The sequence below is a fragment of the Spinacia oleracea genome, chromosome 6 (genome assembly GCF_020520425.1).
Source record: "Spinacia oleracea cultivar Varoflay chromosome 6, BTI_SOV_V1, whole genome shotgun sequence".
In the NCBI taxonomy this organism is placed as follows: domain Eukaryota; kingdom Viridiplantae; phylum Streptophyta; class Magnoliopsida; order Caryophyllales; family Amaranthaceae; genus Spinacia; species Spinacia oleracea.
Genome location: NC_079492.1, coordinates 139465548 through 139482645, shown reverse-complemented (window position 1 = coordinate 139482645; position 17098 = coordinate 139465548). Strand labels below are relative to the sequence as shown.

The 17098-nt window shown below is 33.3% G+C and overlaps 1 protein-coding gene across 1 annotated transcript; it reads left to right on the top strand.

The window, feature by feature from the left end:
- Positions 1–9442: 9442 nt before the first annotated feature.
- Positions 9443–16821, top strand: LOC110778191 (calcium-dependent protein kinase 1). Its single transcript, XM_021982759.2, has 8 exons — positions 9443–10391; positions 12612–12755; positions 13174–13326; positions 14255–14370; positions 14473–14640; positions 15754–15881; positions 15991–16090; positions 16257–16821. The coding sequence occupies exons 1-8, from the start codon at positions 9458–9460 to the stop codon at positions 16338–16340; spliced, it is 1827 nt and encodes a 608-aa protein (XP_021838451.2). The 5' UTR covers positions 9443–9457; the 3' UTR covers positions 16341–16821.
- Positions 16822–17098: the final 277 nt, after the last annotated feature.

Genomic DNA, 17098 nt, shown 5'->3' with positions numbered 1-17098 from the left:
TCTGTATGGTTTGTCTTAGCAAGTTGTTACTGGCAACAGGGTCACATGAAAGTAGTATTTCCAGCATTAGTGGCTGTGATGAGTTTAAGATGAGGTTCTTTATTACTTTAAACCTCTGTTGGGTTACATCATATCTGATCATGTCTGAATTCTTTTGTAGTTTGCGTTGAGCATAAATTGTTTAGTTTCCATTATACTTCGTATAACTTATTTTATGCTTTTGAGTTAAACTTTTACATATATTCTTTCATTTGCGTTATTTTGCATATTCCATTCTATTGTATAGGGACTAGTTCGTAGGGGTTTCACCTTATGATCTTGATTCTTGACCCTGTCCTTCTCCCTGTCCAAGGTTACGTGCCCTGTGTAGTTTACTACTTCGTAGTTGGGTTGGTTTACGGTTTACCTGCGAGGTCTATTAGGTGTTGGGTTGTTCATTTTGCTTAATGATGCATTATATTCACCTTATTTTCACTTATTTTTTCTGAACTTATCTTATCTGAATTTAACTGAAGTTATCTCCCTCTTTTTTTGATGGGTAAGAGAAATTTTCATTAAAATAAAGCCATACGACATTTACAATCAATTTTTTCCCTAAACAAGAACAAGAAAAAAATAATCTAAAATACAATAACAAATACTTTTTTCCAAATAACTAAATGCACAAATGCTGAAGAACGGCTCCGGAATCATGGTATATGTGTAGCAATGAGATAACTTCGATGTCAAAGCATCTTTTCGTTGTATGGAAGACTTCTTTATAGTCATCTTGAAAATTGAATTTGCTTCATGTCCCGGATTGACCTTGATCTTGATTTTCAAAGTGCATACATCATAGAAACAACACAATTTCCACCATGAAATACACAAACAACACCCCTCGACTCGATACCCACACAAAAGCAGAAAACCTTTCGAAAAGAAAGGAGGAAAAACCTTGTCTTTCAAGGGAGAATTGTTCCTCTCTGGAGGAGGAAACATTATTAGACCTACAAAAACAAAAATTAAAGGAAATAACACAAGAAAACAAAGCAATTGGGGCTTTCCACCGGTAAAAACCGATGGAAGCCCCTCAAAAATTACCAATGGAGGCTAGGGTTTGGAGGAGAGAAAGGAGAGCCGTGTTTGGACGTTTATCTAGAATAATCCATATTGTTATACTAATAGCTGAAGTGATCTGAACTTATTAGAACGTATCAAAATTTATTTTAGTTATAAATTGTACTTGGTCAACCCTAATATGATGGTGCAGGGGTGTGCACAGTGCTCTTGGTGCACTGGTGTCCAAACGACATGCAATAAATATAAAACGCGGATATCTTGTTGAATCCGGAGAAGAAAAGAACAAACGTTGTTTTTTTGATAAAAAAAGAACAAACGTTGTTCTTTTGTTAAAAAAAAGAACAATGACTGCTCTGTCCCTTTTTTTTCGTTCTTTTGTTTTTCACTCCATTTTTCTGGTATATATACCTTCTTTTTTATAATTTTCGAATCAGAATTTGTGAAGAGGAGAGAGAAAAACTATGGAAAGGAGAGAGAAACTGTGAAGAGGAGAGAGAAAGTAATGGAAAATTCTCAGATATTGGTTGATTTTTCTACTTTAATATCAAATTCTATTGATTCTTCTTCTTCAAATTTGAATTTCTCTGCTGATAATCTGATTTGTGAAGGTAATTTTTCAATTTTTTAAAACGAATTACTTATTTATGATGACTTTGATTTCCATGTTCATTATTTTCATCATTTCAATTTATTTTGATTTTTTTGATCATTTCGATTTCTGCATTTCTCAAAAACCTTGATTAATGTATTTTGATTCTATATTTTGATAATTTTGATGATTAATGTATCTTGATTATATATTTCTAATGATTTTGATTTCTGTTCTTTTTTCGATTTTATATGTTCTTTTAGTCTTATCTTTTGTTCTTTTATATATTGGTTCTCATATATGTATTAAGCGATTGTAATAATACAAAAAATAATTATTGAACATGTTGTTCTTTTTTGCTTTAGCTTGTTGTTCTTTGTTCTTTTTTGCTTTAGCTTGTTGTTTTTTTGATATTACACACTTCAGATCAAATTGTTCTTTTACCATTTTTGTTGTTCTTTTATCTTTTTTGTTGTTCTTTTTTCACATGGTTAAAATAAGTGTTCTACATGATATGTTCTTTTCTGCTATTTTTAATGTTCTTTTTCTTTACTTTATTATGTTCTTTTATGCTCTATTGTTGTTCGTTTTTTTATTGGTAATGTTGTTTTACATGGTTAAAATAAGTGTTCTACATGATATGTTCTTTTCTGTATTTATAATGTTCTTTTTCTTTATTTATAATGTTCTTTTAGGTTCATCCTCTTTTTGTTCTTTTGAGGAATTGCTCTGTTTATTCAGCCTCTCTTCTTGTTCTTTCAGCTGTTTTTGAAGATTTAACATCATTTGTTGTTGGTCAAGTAAAAGCTTCCTTTGCTCTTCAATACTGTACTTTTTGAAAAAAGAACAAACATAAAAGAACATTAAGATTTATATCTAATAAACATAAAAGAACAGAACAACAAAACCCAAAAAAAAAAAAACAAGTGCACCATTCTTATCATGAACATGGCTTGTATTTCTTCTCCTCCCCCCTCTTTTTTTTATTTTTCATTTTCTATATATATAATATTTCTCCTATTGGATTCATAACTTCTCATTTTAGAAACACATTCTTGAGAGAGAAAGAGGAGAGCTTTTAGTTTCTCCCAACAAAAGAGAGATTTTATGAGAGAGAAAGTTCAAAACAAAATTTCTCCTCCTTCTTTCTCTGAAATGTGATTTTAATTGAATTACGTTTACAAAAAACTAGTTTATTAAGCGAAATACTATTTCAATTTCGCTATTTTTTGAATTTTTTATTCATTCAAAGAGGTTTATGCTGTTGATGAAGGTGCATCGGGTGATTAAGGTAAATTTTCTCGTTCTTAATTCTATGTTCTTTTTAAATTTTAATGTTCTTTTCTTATAACTTTCTATTTCTGTGGCATCAAAACAGTGTGTTCTTTTTTAGAATCAGCAATTGTTCTTTTTACATATTTATAGTGTTGTTTTCAGATATCTTTTGATAAATAAAATAACGTAATTAGAACATAAATTGGTTGAAAAAGAACATTTTAAGAACTTAAAAGAACAAGAAAAAATATAGATCTGGTTTTAAAGTTCATCAAAGGTTCGTTGTTTTATTTTTTAATTAGAACATAAATTGGTTGGAAAAGAACATTTTCAGAACTTAAAAGAACAAGAAAAATTATAAATCTAGTTTTAAAGTTCATCAAAGGTTCGTCGTTTTATTTTTTTAATTAGAACATACTGTAAATTGGTTGGAAAATAACATTTCCAGAACTTAAAAGAACAAGAAAAAATATAACTGCTTTTTATATTTGATCCTTTTGTCTGATTTGTCAATATTAGTGTTCTTTTTGTTAGTGTTCTTTTTGTTAATGTTCTTTTGTTAATGTTCTTTTTTTTTTGCGGTTTTTATTTTTATTGCGTTTTATTGTTATTTATGTGCGTTTTGGGACAGGTGCACCAAGAGCACCATGCACACCCCTGCACAATCTGAGCGTTGTATTTTTCCTGAACATATCTGAACTTATTTTTTGTGAAATAAGTGGAAATAAGGTGAATAGAATAGAACATTAAATGTTTATGACAAAAATAACACCTTTTATTTTATTTTATTTGTTTTTTTTGAGGGGGTCGATTATGTTTGTTCATTATTGAATATACACCGTATTTCATCTCGAATTGCTCCAGAATATAGGTAATTCTTTGTTTTTATATATTTCTAATCTAGTGTCTCACACTCATATAGGCTTTATTAGTTATAAATTTATTTATTTGCATTTATGACATTCCTTAGCCTATGTGCTCAATATTTCTAGAGTAAAATTATAAAAAATCGTAAGTTAACTCTTTTCACCTCAACATCCCTTTCTAACAATTGTTATCATATATGGAAATGGGAATGAACATTTTCTCTACAACGTAACTTTTCAAGATTCTTTTATAAATCATTATTCTAACTTTTACAACATACTAATGGAAAAGTGTATCTTAGGTGGAAAATTGAGTCTTAGCTTATCTCTCACGAGTAAAACACCTAGCTAAGGTACTTAATAATGAGATCCCAAGACGAATGGTACAAAAACAAAAGAGAGGTATTATCCGCGAGAGCACTAAGGTTGGTGGAAATTTCTGATTAAAAATGGAAGGCTCGTATTCTTCTTAAAATTGACTATATTTGTAGATTTTTTTATTTTTTTTTTGAAAGATAAGAAGAATATACTTAGGAGCCTTTCCGCACGAGAGTCACTCCTGAGTAGTCATTATAAAGGATGGAAGATAAACTATGACTATTCTTAGGATCTATATACATTTCCCCAATAATGAGGTGTCCTACATTTGCTATCCAATCTGCTGCTGAGTTTGCTTCTCTGAAAATGTGTTTGATTTCCCAAGTGTCGAAGAGGTCGAGGAGATGCTTAAGGAAACTCTCTCTAATGCTCAAATCTGGTCCTAGCATATAGTAGAGTTGAATAATTGAAATGTAAGATGGACCTCACCTGTTTGGGTAGAATGACTTGCCTAAAGAGTCAAGAGTCAATGACTCAAGAGTCAAGAGTCAATGACTCAAGAGTGTGGTTATAATGGTTCTATTTTAGAGATCATGTTCCATGAAGGATAGTGTTAAGTTGGGCTAATCACCTTTTTGGCCTCTTTAAGAAAAGTCTTCCATACATATGTTTTTTTTACCACGTGCTCATAAGATACAAATACAAAGGTAATGAAATAGCCATTATTTTAACATGCATGTATTACAACCGGTTATTACCTTCTATAAGCCTATGACATGTTCGATGAGTTAGACTATGCCGGTTAAGAACAACCGTACATTTATCACATTTTTGTATTGAAATAACCAATCCCGGATTCCGGCAAGTTGACCAGAACTCCGGCATTGACCACAGGTGACTTTTGTTTCCTTCTTTTATCCTCAGAGGCACAGCCCACTATAAGCATCAACTTTGGGCCCATTATCTTGTCTTTCTTAAATGTCCTACAATTCCAACTAAACTACTGGCCCACTCATACTCCAGCCTCTAAGTAAAGGAAGCCCGTTGGTCATAACTGGATTGATTCTATACCAAATGTCCAAATCGCAGGCCATATTATATCTGCATCAATTCCATCTGGTGAGTCTAGTCTGTGCCCATGCGATTGCACGGGTATCTATAAAAAGTATAAAAATCTCTTAAACGATGTTGTTAATTAGCTACGGTCTATGGAGTACAATGTTTATAGTGTGACTAACAAAACGTGTCTAAATATTGAATGTGTCTTAAGCAAAACATAAAACCCGAATTAAGAAGCTAAAAAGTATCCAAAATTATGTTCTGGATCCATGATGATCTAAATTCTAAAAACCTTTAAACTGCAAAATTGACTATGTGGATACTTTAGTTTTGTTGATATCCTCTTGTAAATAACGAAATTCTTCTTCCTATTTCACTTGAAAAATTGCAGCGACCTATTCCCTCCGTTTCTTTTTGTTCTTTACGTTTGGTTTTTTACACGTTTATTAACGACTAATTAATGTACATTGAGATTCCTCTATCTTTTTTATTTAAAAAAGACCAATTACTTTTATTTATAATGTTTTCACCTTTATCAAAATTCTGATAATTGAAAAATGAGAAAATTTTAACATCTCAATGGAAAAATGTGAAAGATTAAATGACCAATGAATTTAATTGGATAGAATAATCATTGGACACAAATTTTGATAGAATATTAAAGCATTTAAGTGATAATATAAAAGGAAATGTAAAGAATATTTTGAAACACCAAAAAGGAAAACGTAAAGAACGAAAAGAAACGAAGGGAGTAAATTGGAGATTAAATTTGAAAGTGAATAATTGTTTTAATTCTTTCATTTCCAATACTCTTAATTATTCTCTAATCCAATTTAGTCACGCAATTAATTGTGCGCGTTGTTTTTTTTTTTTTTGCTATTTTTTAATTGTCTGAATTTCCTTAAATAACAGTGTATGAGAGATGAAGATTAGGGGTTTTGAAGCCCTCACATTCTAATCAGTCCGCTTTAATAATATAGATGTATAGTTATACTTACAAAGGTTATACACCTCTTGTCCCTAAAAGATTGCTCTATACCATTTTTTTACTTTATTAAGATAGAATGTAAAATGAAAGCGCAATTTGGATTATACACCCGGGTGCACAGTGCTCATGGTGCACCCTGAAGAACATTTGTTGAGTATCTAAAGAACATGAAGAATGATTTCAATGTACATATACAAATGAAATATTGGCAATATATGTACTATGGATTTGAAGTATATGTTCATTTATTATGTGTTCTATGGATATGAATGATATGTTCTTTGTATTTGAACTATATGTTCTTTTAAAAATAGGGTGCACAGTGAGCATTGTGTACCCGGGTGTATAAACCATATTTTGAAATGAAAGCATGTGGTTGTCTTTTTGCTAATTTTAAATAATAGCATGTGATCCTCACATGCTATAAATAGTATGAGTAGGGCAAACTCAAAGGGACAAACCGAAAAGGAAATTGGGGCAATCTTTTAGGAACAGAGAAAATATTTTCTTAGTTTCGTAAATGTACTATGTACTTCCCGTCAAAAAAATAAATAAAATTACTATGTACTTAAATGTCATTTTACATAGATACGATCAATATATGATTTTACCAAAACTATTAGTTAACAATCAATAGTCAAATAACGAACAAAAAGAATAACTCGAGCAACTGGTCATACCAACCAAGTAAAACAGCAGACAAGAGACAACCAATAACCACATAAAGAGGGCCATTGCTTTAAACTTTTCTTGTCAAGGACTGACCAAAATTTCACTAAAACAATTTTTTACTATAGTTACTCAATTCTCCTTACTCTTCCCCAATTCATTTCATCAATTTGGTAGCCTTGTAATAATCCAAATGATAATGAATTTCTTTTCAAAAAAAATAAATTTGTTTGTAAAAGTTTCAAAACAATATGTGCACAATAACTATTAATTAAAAAATAGCAAGGTCAAGCTAGTAATATGAGTTTATGATAAACACTTTTTTAAGTCGGTATAAATTGTTTATATATGTCGGTCTAAAGAAAAATATAAGGTCTATTGTCTATATATATAGTTCTCCGTATAAGAAGAACACCTTGATAAAGACGACTCATCTTATAATAACATTTCAAAGTTACAGTGATAGGAAAAAGACTAAAACTCTAAAAGTACATAATACTACATCTACATCTATCAACTAAAGCAGCAATAACTTTCATGCCATGCCCCATTACTTTGGCAGCTAAGCTAGCTGCATGCTTGGGGCTCCATGCACGTTGGTTGATATTTTACAAAAACAAATTAGATTTTGGTTATATTTTGAAAACCTTCACCAGATATTTTATCATAACTACTCCCTCCGTCTCTTTTTTCTTTATGTTTGGTATTTTTCACGCATTTTAAGGATTAATTAATTTGTACCGAGATTCCTCAATTTTTTTGTTTAAACAAGATAAATTACGTTTATTTATAATGTTTTCACTTTTATCAAAATTCTGATATTGGGAAATGAGAAAATTTTAATGTTCCAATGAAAAAGTGAGAGCGATCAATATCTCAATAAATTTAATTGGTTAAAATAATAATTGGACACAAATTTTGATAGAATACTAAGTCATTTATGTGATAACATAAAAGGAAATGTAAAGAACATTTTGAAATACCCATAAAAAAAACGTAAAGAACAAAAAGAAACGGGGGAGTAACATTTATATCTCAACCCCAAATCCAATATATTGGAACAGAGTAATGCATTATTATCATTGGATTATGTTTACTTCTTTGCTCACTGAATTTGAGGCACAACTTGGTCACCTCGTTGAAACTTTGAAACGCGCGGTTGATCACTATAAGCTAGATGTGATAGGACCCGACTAGTATATCTTTTAACACAATCAACCAAGCAATGGTACTCCAATACACCACAAATAGTTCAACAAATAATCACAAAGCAACCAACCAATAATGGACAACAATAAGCAATCAAATGCGGAATAAATGCAATCGACACACACGAATTATCCGTGGAAAACTCCTTCATTGTGAATAGTAAAAACCACGGGACTTGGAGGAGTTCACCCTTTTAACATTTTCTTATTATGATAAAATTGAGGGAAAATAAACCCAAATCAGTCATACAAAGGTTCACAACCCACCAACACTTTCATATATAAGGGATGAACAATTGAGAGATAAAAGATGAAGAATATCACCTAGTTTCGTAGGTTATGTCCAGCTGCGACCACAAACAAAATGGAGCTCAAAACCACGATCCAACTGTTCAAAACGAGCCCCACCAAGCTGACCAAATTTCAGCAAAATTCAATGATTGAAATTCCGGCAATCAACAACTTAGTGGAAGTTGTTTTTGAAAATTCGAGCAACCACCTCTCTCTTAGGTCATAAACATACATGTAAACACTTAAAGATAAGCCAACATATTTATCACCAAGTAGACAATAGAGCAAATACACATAACCTAACATAATAAATTAAAAAACCTACTTGTGCAACAAAAGAGTTGGTCACCCATAACAAGATGGCCAAATTTAGTTTCAAATCACATAACATGTAGCAAATCGCATATGATTGCATCCAACCTACATGCACTTGATGAAAGAAAGTTGCGAATCGCATAACATGTAGCACATGATTGCTTGAAACCTACAATATCAAAAATAGTCATAATTGTTATGAAGTAAATATATAATCCGGTTGACCTTGTTTGGTTAATCATAAGCAATATCCAATAATACATCATATCATCACATATAGCCATATAGGTGTTCATGTCATTCATTTTTAACTAAGTAAAGCAAAGGCGCGCTATATATTAACGAAGTCGGTCTTAAAATTTAAATCAACTTAATTAATTTTAAATTTAAGGTTGATTACCGAAGTCTTAAAAATAGAATTGATTTCATACATAATCAGTTAATCGCCCATATTTCTTTCGTTCGATCGTGATAAATCTTGCAAGTGGTGTAAGCCTTGAAATTAATCCATCAAGCTTTATTTACCTAACTTCCAAAAAGACCGACACATATCACACATTAACAGCTTAGTGCTTACCTATACAGATCTACGCTTTAACCCAAAGGCTCGGCTCTTTAACCTCCAAATCATAAGATGGATAGTCATTGATTTCACCAACTTGTGTTTATTTCATTTATCTGAATTATTATAATTTATTTTACGGAGTAGTTGTAAATTGTATACAAGAATCGAGAAAGTAAGCGACTTGTAAACTTATGCAATGACTAATTATGAATCGTCGAGTGGAGTCAAAATAGTTCCACGTTGAAATGGACCATGTTGAATGTTGACCAGACTTCGTCTGCCACGCAAGTCACAAAATACAAGTCCACCCTTTGGCTTTTGCTTAATCCTACCATTCAGAATTCAGAATTCAGAATTCAGAATTGTCCTCTCTTCTTCTCTTCTTCTTCTCCAGACATAAAAACCGCGTTTCCACACTGTCTTCTTCCGCCATATCCACAACTCTCTCTCTCTCCTCACTTCCTTTCTCTCTCCTCCTTAATGGGCAACTGTAATGGCTTACCTTCCACTCTGTCCCAACTCCGCTCTTACGACAACGAACCTCTCTCCTCCACCTCCAATCCCCCACCACCACAACCACCTCAACCCCACCATGATACCCCACCACCACCACCACAACAACAACAACAACAGCAACATCAACAGAAACAACCACCACAATCTCTCTCCTCCAACTTCGGCCGTGTCCTCGGCCGTCCAATGGAGGACGTCCGCGCAACCTACATTTTCGGCCGCGAATTAGGGCGCGGACAATTCGGCATAACCTACTTAGTTACTCACAAGAAAACCAAACTTCAATTCGCCTGTAAATCAATCGCTACTCGCAAACTTCTCAACCGAGATGACGTCGAGGATGTCCGCCGTGAGGTTCAGATCATGCACCACCTCACCGGCCACCGCAACGTGGTTGAGCTTACAGGCGCCTATGAAGACCGCCACTCCATCAATTTAGTCATGGAATTATGCGCCGGCGGTGAGCTCTTTGATCGGATTATCGCCAAGGGACATTACTCCGAGCGCGAGGCAGCCAAGTTGTTTCGCCAGATTGTTACGGTTGTGTATAATTGTCATTCTATGGGGGTTATGCATAGGGATCTTAAGCCTGAGAATTTCCTGTTTTTGAGCTCTCTTGAAGATTCCCCTTTGAAAGCTACTGATTTTGGACTTTCTGTCTTCTTCAAACCAGGTATGGATGTGATTATTTTTTTTCCTTGTTCATTCAAGTTATGAGTTTAATAAGTGATTGTATTGTTGAATTTTAGGTATGATGATTATAGTTGCTGATAATATGATATTCTTAGAATCTAATCCGACTTTATAGACTTTAATTTCCGTACTTAATTAATCATACTGAGCTATTTGATTGAGTGTTGAAGCGGATTTGGGTAGTTAATATGATTACATTATATGTTAAACAAACATTGATTGATAGAATATGGATTTTGGTATCAGGAAATGTTGATAGGAAATCATGTCAAATCAGATTCGTTTTGAATTCTTAGATAATCAAGTACCATTTACTTTAGTTTAATAATAAGCCAACTGAAAAATCGGTATTTGCACATGTAAAGTTCGGTAATTTTTGAGGAAGATGTCAATGATTGATACCAATATATTCTCTGGGGTATTGTGGACTAATCAATTGAATTTGCAACTAATTTCCAACAAGCATTCTGTAATGTTTGTAGAGAGGTGATACAGATTGCCCCCTTATACCGTACGGTCTCTATCTTAGCTTCATTAACAAAAACCCATGTAATAATATACAATTGTTATCTAATTGATTATACAAATGTTGTTAAACTCATCGCTTTGTATTTTGCACCTTTTGCCCCTGCCCCCATCTTCTGCGTGCGTGACTCAGATGTTGAGGGACATAGATCATTTCTTGAGAAATGGGTTCAAAACTTGAGAATGTAGCTGTGGTCAGGGCTTAGGAAATGTACATGGTTAAGTTTATAGGGAGTTTGCAACTCCCAAGTCACTGTAAAAGGAAAAAGTACCCTAATGATCAAATCATATTAACACAAGTTTATGTGGAGTCAGGAGTGATACTTTACACGGGCATTGTAGCATTTTTTGGTTCTTCTTGAGTCTATCCCAACAGACAATAGTACTGTCTTCTTAGGATCAGAGTATCAGACCATGGTTCTTATATTTCTTAAGAAGGTCAACAACCTCATTTGCCATAAGGAACTCATCGATGTTCTGTGTGCTGAAAGGAGTTTAGGTATCACTGAAAATGGAGTTCAGTGATATTGAAAGCAACTTATTGAGTAAAAGTTTAACAATGATCCTCTAAGTACTTGCAACTAAGTTAATAGGAGTAAATTCATTAAAAATCAATGGATGAGTTTTGGGAATCAAAGAAATAAAGGAAGAACTGATACTCCTAGAGAGATTGGATACATCTTGTACATCTGGTATTACTGCCATTTTTTTATACTGAAACCATCTTGCACCATTGCCTCTGAAGGAATTGAATTCCATAAGCTGTTCCTACTTTCCTTTTCTAGAATAGGTCTTTCCAGATTCGTCTTGTTTGATTTTGAAACTTCTTTTGGAGGATTATCCAAATCTACAGACTATTCTTGGGCTCCTGAATTTCCTTAGAAATAACTCACATCACTTATTTTTTTACTGATAATATCTTTCACAATTTTTTTTTTGGCCGCAATCTCTCATAGTATATTGATTAATTATATAAAACATATTTTAAATTACATTTTCTATGTTAATTTTTTCTGTAAATTTTTATCCATATGTAATGAGATAACTGAATAGTCATATTCCAGTCTTGAAAAGTGAAAGTGATAATTGATATGAAATGGAGGAATCAAAATTTTGGGCCAAGCTATTGTCACCTTTTTAGCATAGCATAAATTTAATACTTAGTTGCACCATTTTGACTTTGTGCACTACTTCTATATTAACTTTAACTCTGTTTTTACAAATATATAAAAGATAAATGTTATGATATGAAAATTTGGAGGATTATTCTCAATGTCTATTTTCAAAATATCTAAAAAAAAAAAAACTTTTTGGTACTAATAGATAAATAAAGATATTGACCGTCAAAGTTGTGCATGGGCAAGCATAAAAGTAAAATGGTGCAACTATTTCTAAACGGAGAAAGTATTTTTGTTGTTGCTGCCAATGCAACCAACTAGAAGTCAGGAACATTCAACAGAACCACTTTGATTTTATTGTAAGCTAATTCCTACCAAATGAAAAATGTGAGCTTTTAATTTTAATCCTTTTTAGTTTTTACCATTAATTATGCCCATTGAATGCGAGTTTACTCCACGTGAGACTCTCAACTGGGGATGGAGGGACTAAGGAAGTAAGGAGTATATCCGTTGTGCCTGATTGAAGTTTCTAAACAAGTTTAAACTTGTGGATGCAGGAGACGTTTTCAGAGACCTTGTCGGAAGTGCATATTATGTAGCTCCTGAGGTTTTACGTCGTAGTTATGGTGCTGAGGCTGATGTTTGGAGTGCTGGAGTAATATTATACATCCTCATTAGTGGAGTTCCACCATTTTGGGGAGGTATTATTCTAGTCTTTCATTTATACTAATATCATATGAAATGTAGGTGTTTGGTTTCTCTTGCTTCGCTGTTTATACAACCATATATTGCTTTTCTAGGTGACGACATTCTTTTATGTACTGTTAGTTGTTCCGTCATTTTCTTTTATCTTCATTCCTTGTAATGCGATTAATTGGCAATGGATTCCTGTTGAGTAGTCATAACAGGAACAGCTATGAGACCTACGTTTTTCCCCCTTTCCTTCATATACCATGATTGTGGCTTCAGACTCTTCACCCAAGATTTTCACTTTTTCAGTTAGATTCTTGTTTGGACAGAAGTCAACTGCTGACCATGTTTTGTCTATGCTGTAATTATTATCTTCTGTTTATTAATGCACAATATTGACTTTCTTTTCCTTTTCCTTTTCCATGGAAGAGAACGAGCAGGGTATTTTTGATTCTATTCTGCAGGGAAATCTTGATTTCACATCTGATCCATGGCCTTCAATATCCAATAGTGCCAAAGATCTCGTGAAGAAGATGTTGCGGCAAGATCCTAAGGAAAGGCTTTCTGCTCTTGATGCTTTGAGTAAGTTTTATTATAACATTGATCGCTTCTAATAAATATTAGTGGTAGATGACTTCCTGTGGCCATCAATGTAAAATCACATCTTATATATGAAGTTGAATAAAAAATCGCCATCCTATGATCAAATAAGACTTCGGAAACTGTTTAATCTTGTTTTCACTGAAATGAAGTTGATTGAGTATTCCATCTTGTTCCCGGGTACACATCTAGAGCTAGGTGTCCCCAAGAGTCTTTTTGCCCATTTGATCAATTTTGCTCATTTAGATAATTAAATTAGCAGAACTTTTTAGATGAGCAAACAAAAAATAAAAATAAATTATGGGTACACCTAATCCAGGTAAAAGATGGATTTTGTAGTATTATAGATGGTGTAACCTGTAAAAGTGTTTATTTTGCGGCTATCCTGCTGATAGGCTTACAACTTCACCTTTTCAGAGAAACTGTAACTTTTTTTATTTAAAAGATTCCAACTATGGCTGATTGGAAATTGGATTCCAATAATTGCAATTTCAGGAGAGGGAGGGTATGTACTAAATTTGGTATTCCAAGCTAGCAATGGATTTTAGTGACTTAAGTTCGATAAGTTTTTCTTAGAAGTTAATATGTACTTCACTGCTGGAAAGCATACAATAATTTCCGCTACATTAGTTTGTAATAATAGGTCCCAGTTACTTTTCAGTGCAAATTACTTCATCTTTTGCTGCTGCAAAAATGCTTTTTCAAAAAATAAAGTTGCTTCAGTCATTACTTTAAAGTTTGTGTAATCATTAGCAACATCCGCCACAGTTAGGATCATTGGCAATTAACATCGAAGTTCTGTTTTCTGTACCAGTCACCTAGAGTTTGGATTATTCAAATCCAATTTTCCTTGGAAGATATGTAATAATGCTTTTCTATGAAATTAAACTTGATTTTGAATGCACTGCAGATCATCCATGGATGAGAGAAGATGGAGAAGCACCTGATAAGCCAATTGATGTCGCTGTATTAACGAGAATGAAGCAATTCAGGGCAATGAACAAATTGAAAAAAGTTGCATTGAGGGTGGGATTTGAAGCCCCATGTGGCCATATGTCCTCTCCAGAATGTCATTTTCATTTTCTGGCTTAATTACGGAAAGCTTATATGCCTCCATTTTCTTTCTAGGTGATTGCTGAGAATCTTTCCGAAGAAGAAATCATGGGTTTGAAGGAAATGTTTAGATCTATGGATACAGACAACAATGGAACTATTACCTATGAAGAGTTAAAGGCTGGTCTTCCAAAGCTGGGAACTAAACTTTCTGAGTTTGAAGTGAGGCAGTTAATGGAAGCGGTATGCACCTTTTACTCATCCTTCGTAAAAGTATCATATACACGTTCACTCTTGTCACCATATAAAATTATACATGTTCACAAGCATATTTGAGCTCGAGCTCCTGTACTTTTCCATTGCTTAACCTTTTTTTTAATATCTGTCCTTTCCATGTGTCATTGACCACAAATCAATTCAAGACTCTGCCATAATATAAAACATACTCTTATATTGTTTTTCGTAAACAAATAATCTAGGCTTTGGTTTGTTTGGAATACTAGGATTCTTGGTTTTCAGGAGTCATCAGCTTTCGTTCAAATTTCAGAGGGCTCCACTTACATGCTGTCTTTCGACAAATAGTACAAAGTTTCAATCAAAATAATATATACTGTATGTCACTGATTGATATGGATAATATCAGCTTTGATTTCATGGAAGTATATCATGTAATTCATAAACATAAACCATATACTCTCTTCATAGTTGTCACATTGTTCTAAAGCTAAATAAATTATCTATGACCGGTCTTTATATTAATTGGATCTTTCCCATTATTTTCCCACCATCAATCTAAGTTGGGTAATGGGTATGGTATCTTAGAAAGTCTATGACAAACAATTACTTTGCACTATTTAGGTTATGTGACTGTTCTTTCTCCAAAATTGTACATATAAACCACTTATATGAGAATAAGAACCAGGTACTCTATTTTTTTTCTTTTCTGAGTTCTGTTCCTAAATGCTTTGACTTTTGGGTACTTTATTCTTTAGGCAATTTTTTTCCCTAAGCTCTTACGCATTGAATGTCTTGAGCTAGAGGATTTTGCCTATGTGTGCGCTAAACTCGTGATATTCTAGTTGTATAAGTTAGGTTAGAATGTTTGGCCAAAGTTTATCGTGCTGAAGAAATGAGTTGTCATCGTAATTTGGGAGTAAACATTTTCCACCTTTTTAAGCAATAAGAGGGATTTACTAATAAATACGTTGGAAATAACTTCATTATATTACTCGGCTGCCATGTTTAACATATCATAGCAACTCTTCTTATTAGCAGTCTGCAGATTTTGTTCCTCAAGTTGAGCCTAACATTTTACATTGTGGTAGCATTTTTCATCTGTTACATTTTCAATTGCAGGCTGATGTCGACGGTAATGGAACCATTGATTACATGGAGTTCATAACAGCCACAATGCATATGAATAGAATGGAAAAGGAGGACCATCTGTACAAGGCCTTTGAATATTTTGACGAGGACAAGAGCGGGTAACTTGCTCATGATTTTTAATTGTGTTATCTACTTGTGCAACAATTTCCACATCTTTGTATCCTAATCAATGAACACTGGCCTTGCTTGTTTTCTGCACATCATTAGGTACATTACCATGAAGGAATTGGAGCAAGCCTTGAAGAAGTATAACATGGGTGATGAGAAAACAATACGGGAGATAATTGCTGAAGTTGACACAGATCATGTACTTCCTTGTCTATGAATCTTCTTCTCTCTTACTTGATGTAGTAGCATATCATATTTCATAATCCTGGTTTCTTCCATTTCAATAGTTGTGTTTTCATGCCACCGTATATAGGGGTTAATGTTTTATTTTGGATTAAAATTTTATCTTCTTCTTTCTTACGCAGGATGGTAGAATTAATTATGAGGAATTTGTAGCTATGATGAAGAAAGGCAACCCTGATTTGGTTTCAAACAGACGGAGAAGATGAATATAGGCTGTAACTTGATGGTTTGACTATTATGACCGTTGCGTGAAGCTCTTCTTCACCAGTCCTTGACCGAAGGCGGAGAGATTTTGTCAACACCCAAAACTTCTCCAACTGGTTACGCCATTGGAGTAGAGTGGAATTGATCAAGTGTTGTTCGACTATTATGTAAGATCTTGTGTATATGTTGTATCCCTAGTTTGTGCAGTTTCTTGTATTGCTGTACAATTGTTGGTTGTGTACTGATGTCAAATTCTTTTGGTGATTTGAATACCTTTTTGTTGTAAATTAGCTGTTAGTGGCCTATATATACGTTTGAATTGAGCTACGGAACTTGGGACCTGTTTAGTATCCTGTCACCGGGGTTGGATATCCGAGGCAGGCATATGATTATATGAATGTATACGTTTGAATTCGAATGGTTATGATTTGTTCCCTGATATGAGATTTATGAAACCAGAGACTTCATCTGTTCTTTCCTCGAGCACAATGTTCGGATATTTATGTTACTTTTCATGCATAAAGTGTTCTGTATTGATGATATTTCTTACTTGTATGTTGCAAAGTGTTGGTTATGAGATACTGATTAATTAAGGAAAGATGCATCAAAAGCTAAGACAGTTTTCTCTCAAGACTGTAATAAGATTCTCCGCACTGATTCATTAGCAATTCTTTGTGACTTATTGACTTGGATTTGCATGTTTTTGGAGCGGTATCGATATGAATATTTTAGAACTTGTTGTCACTACTCAGAATAATAC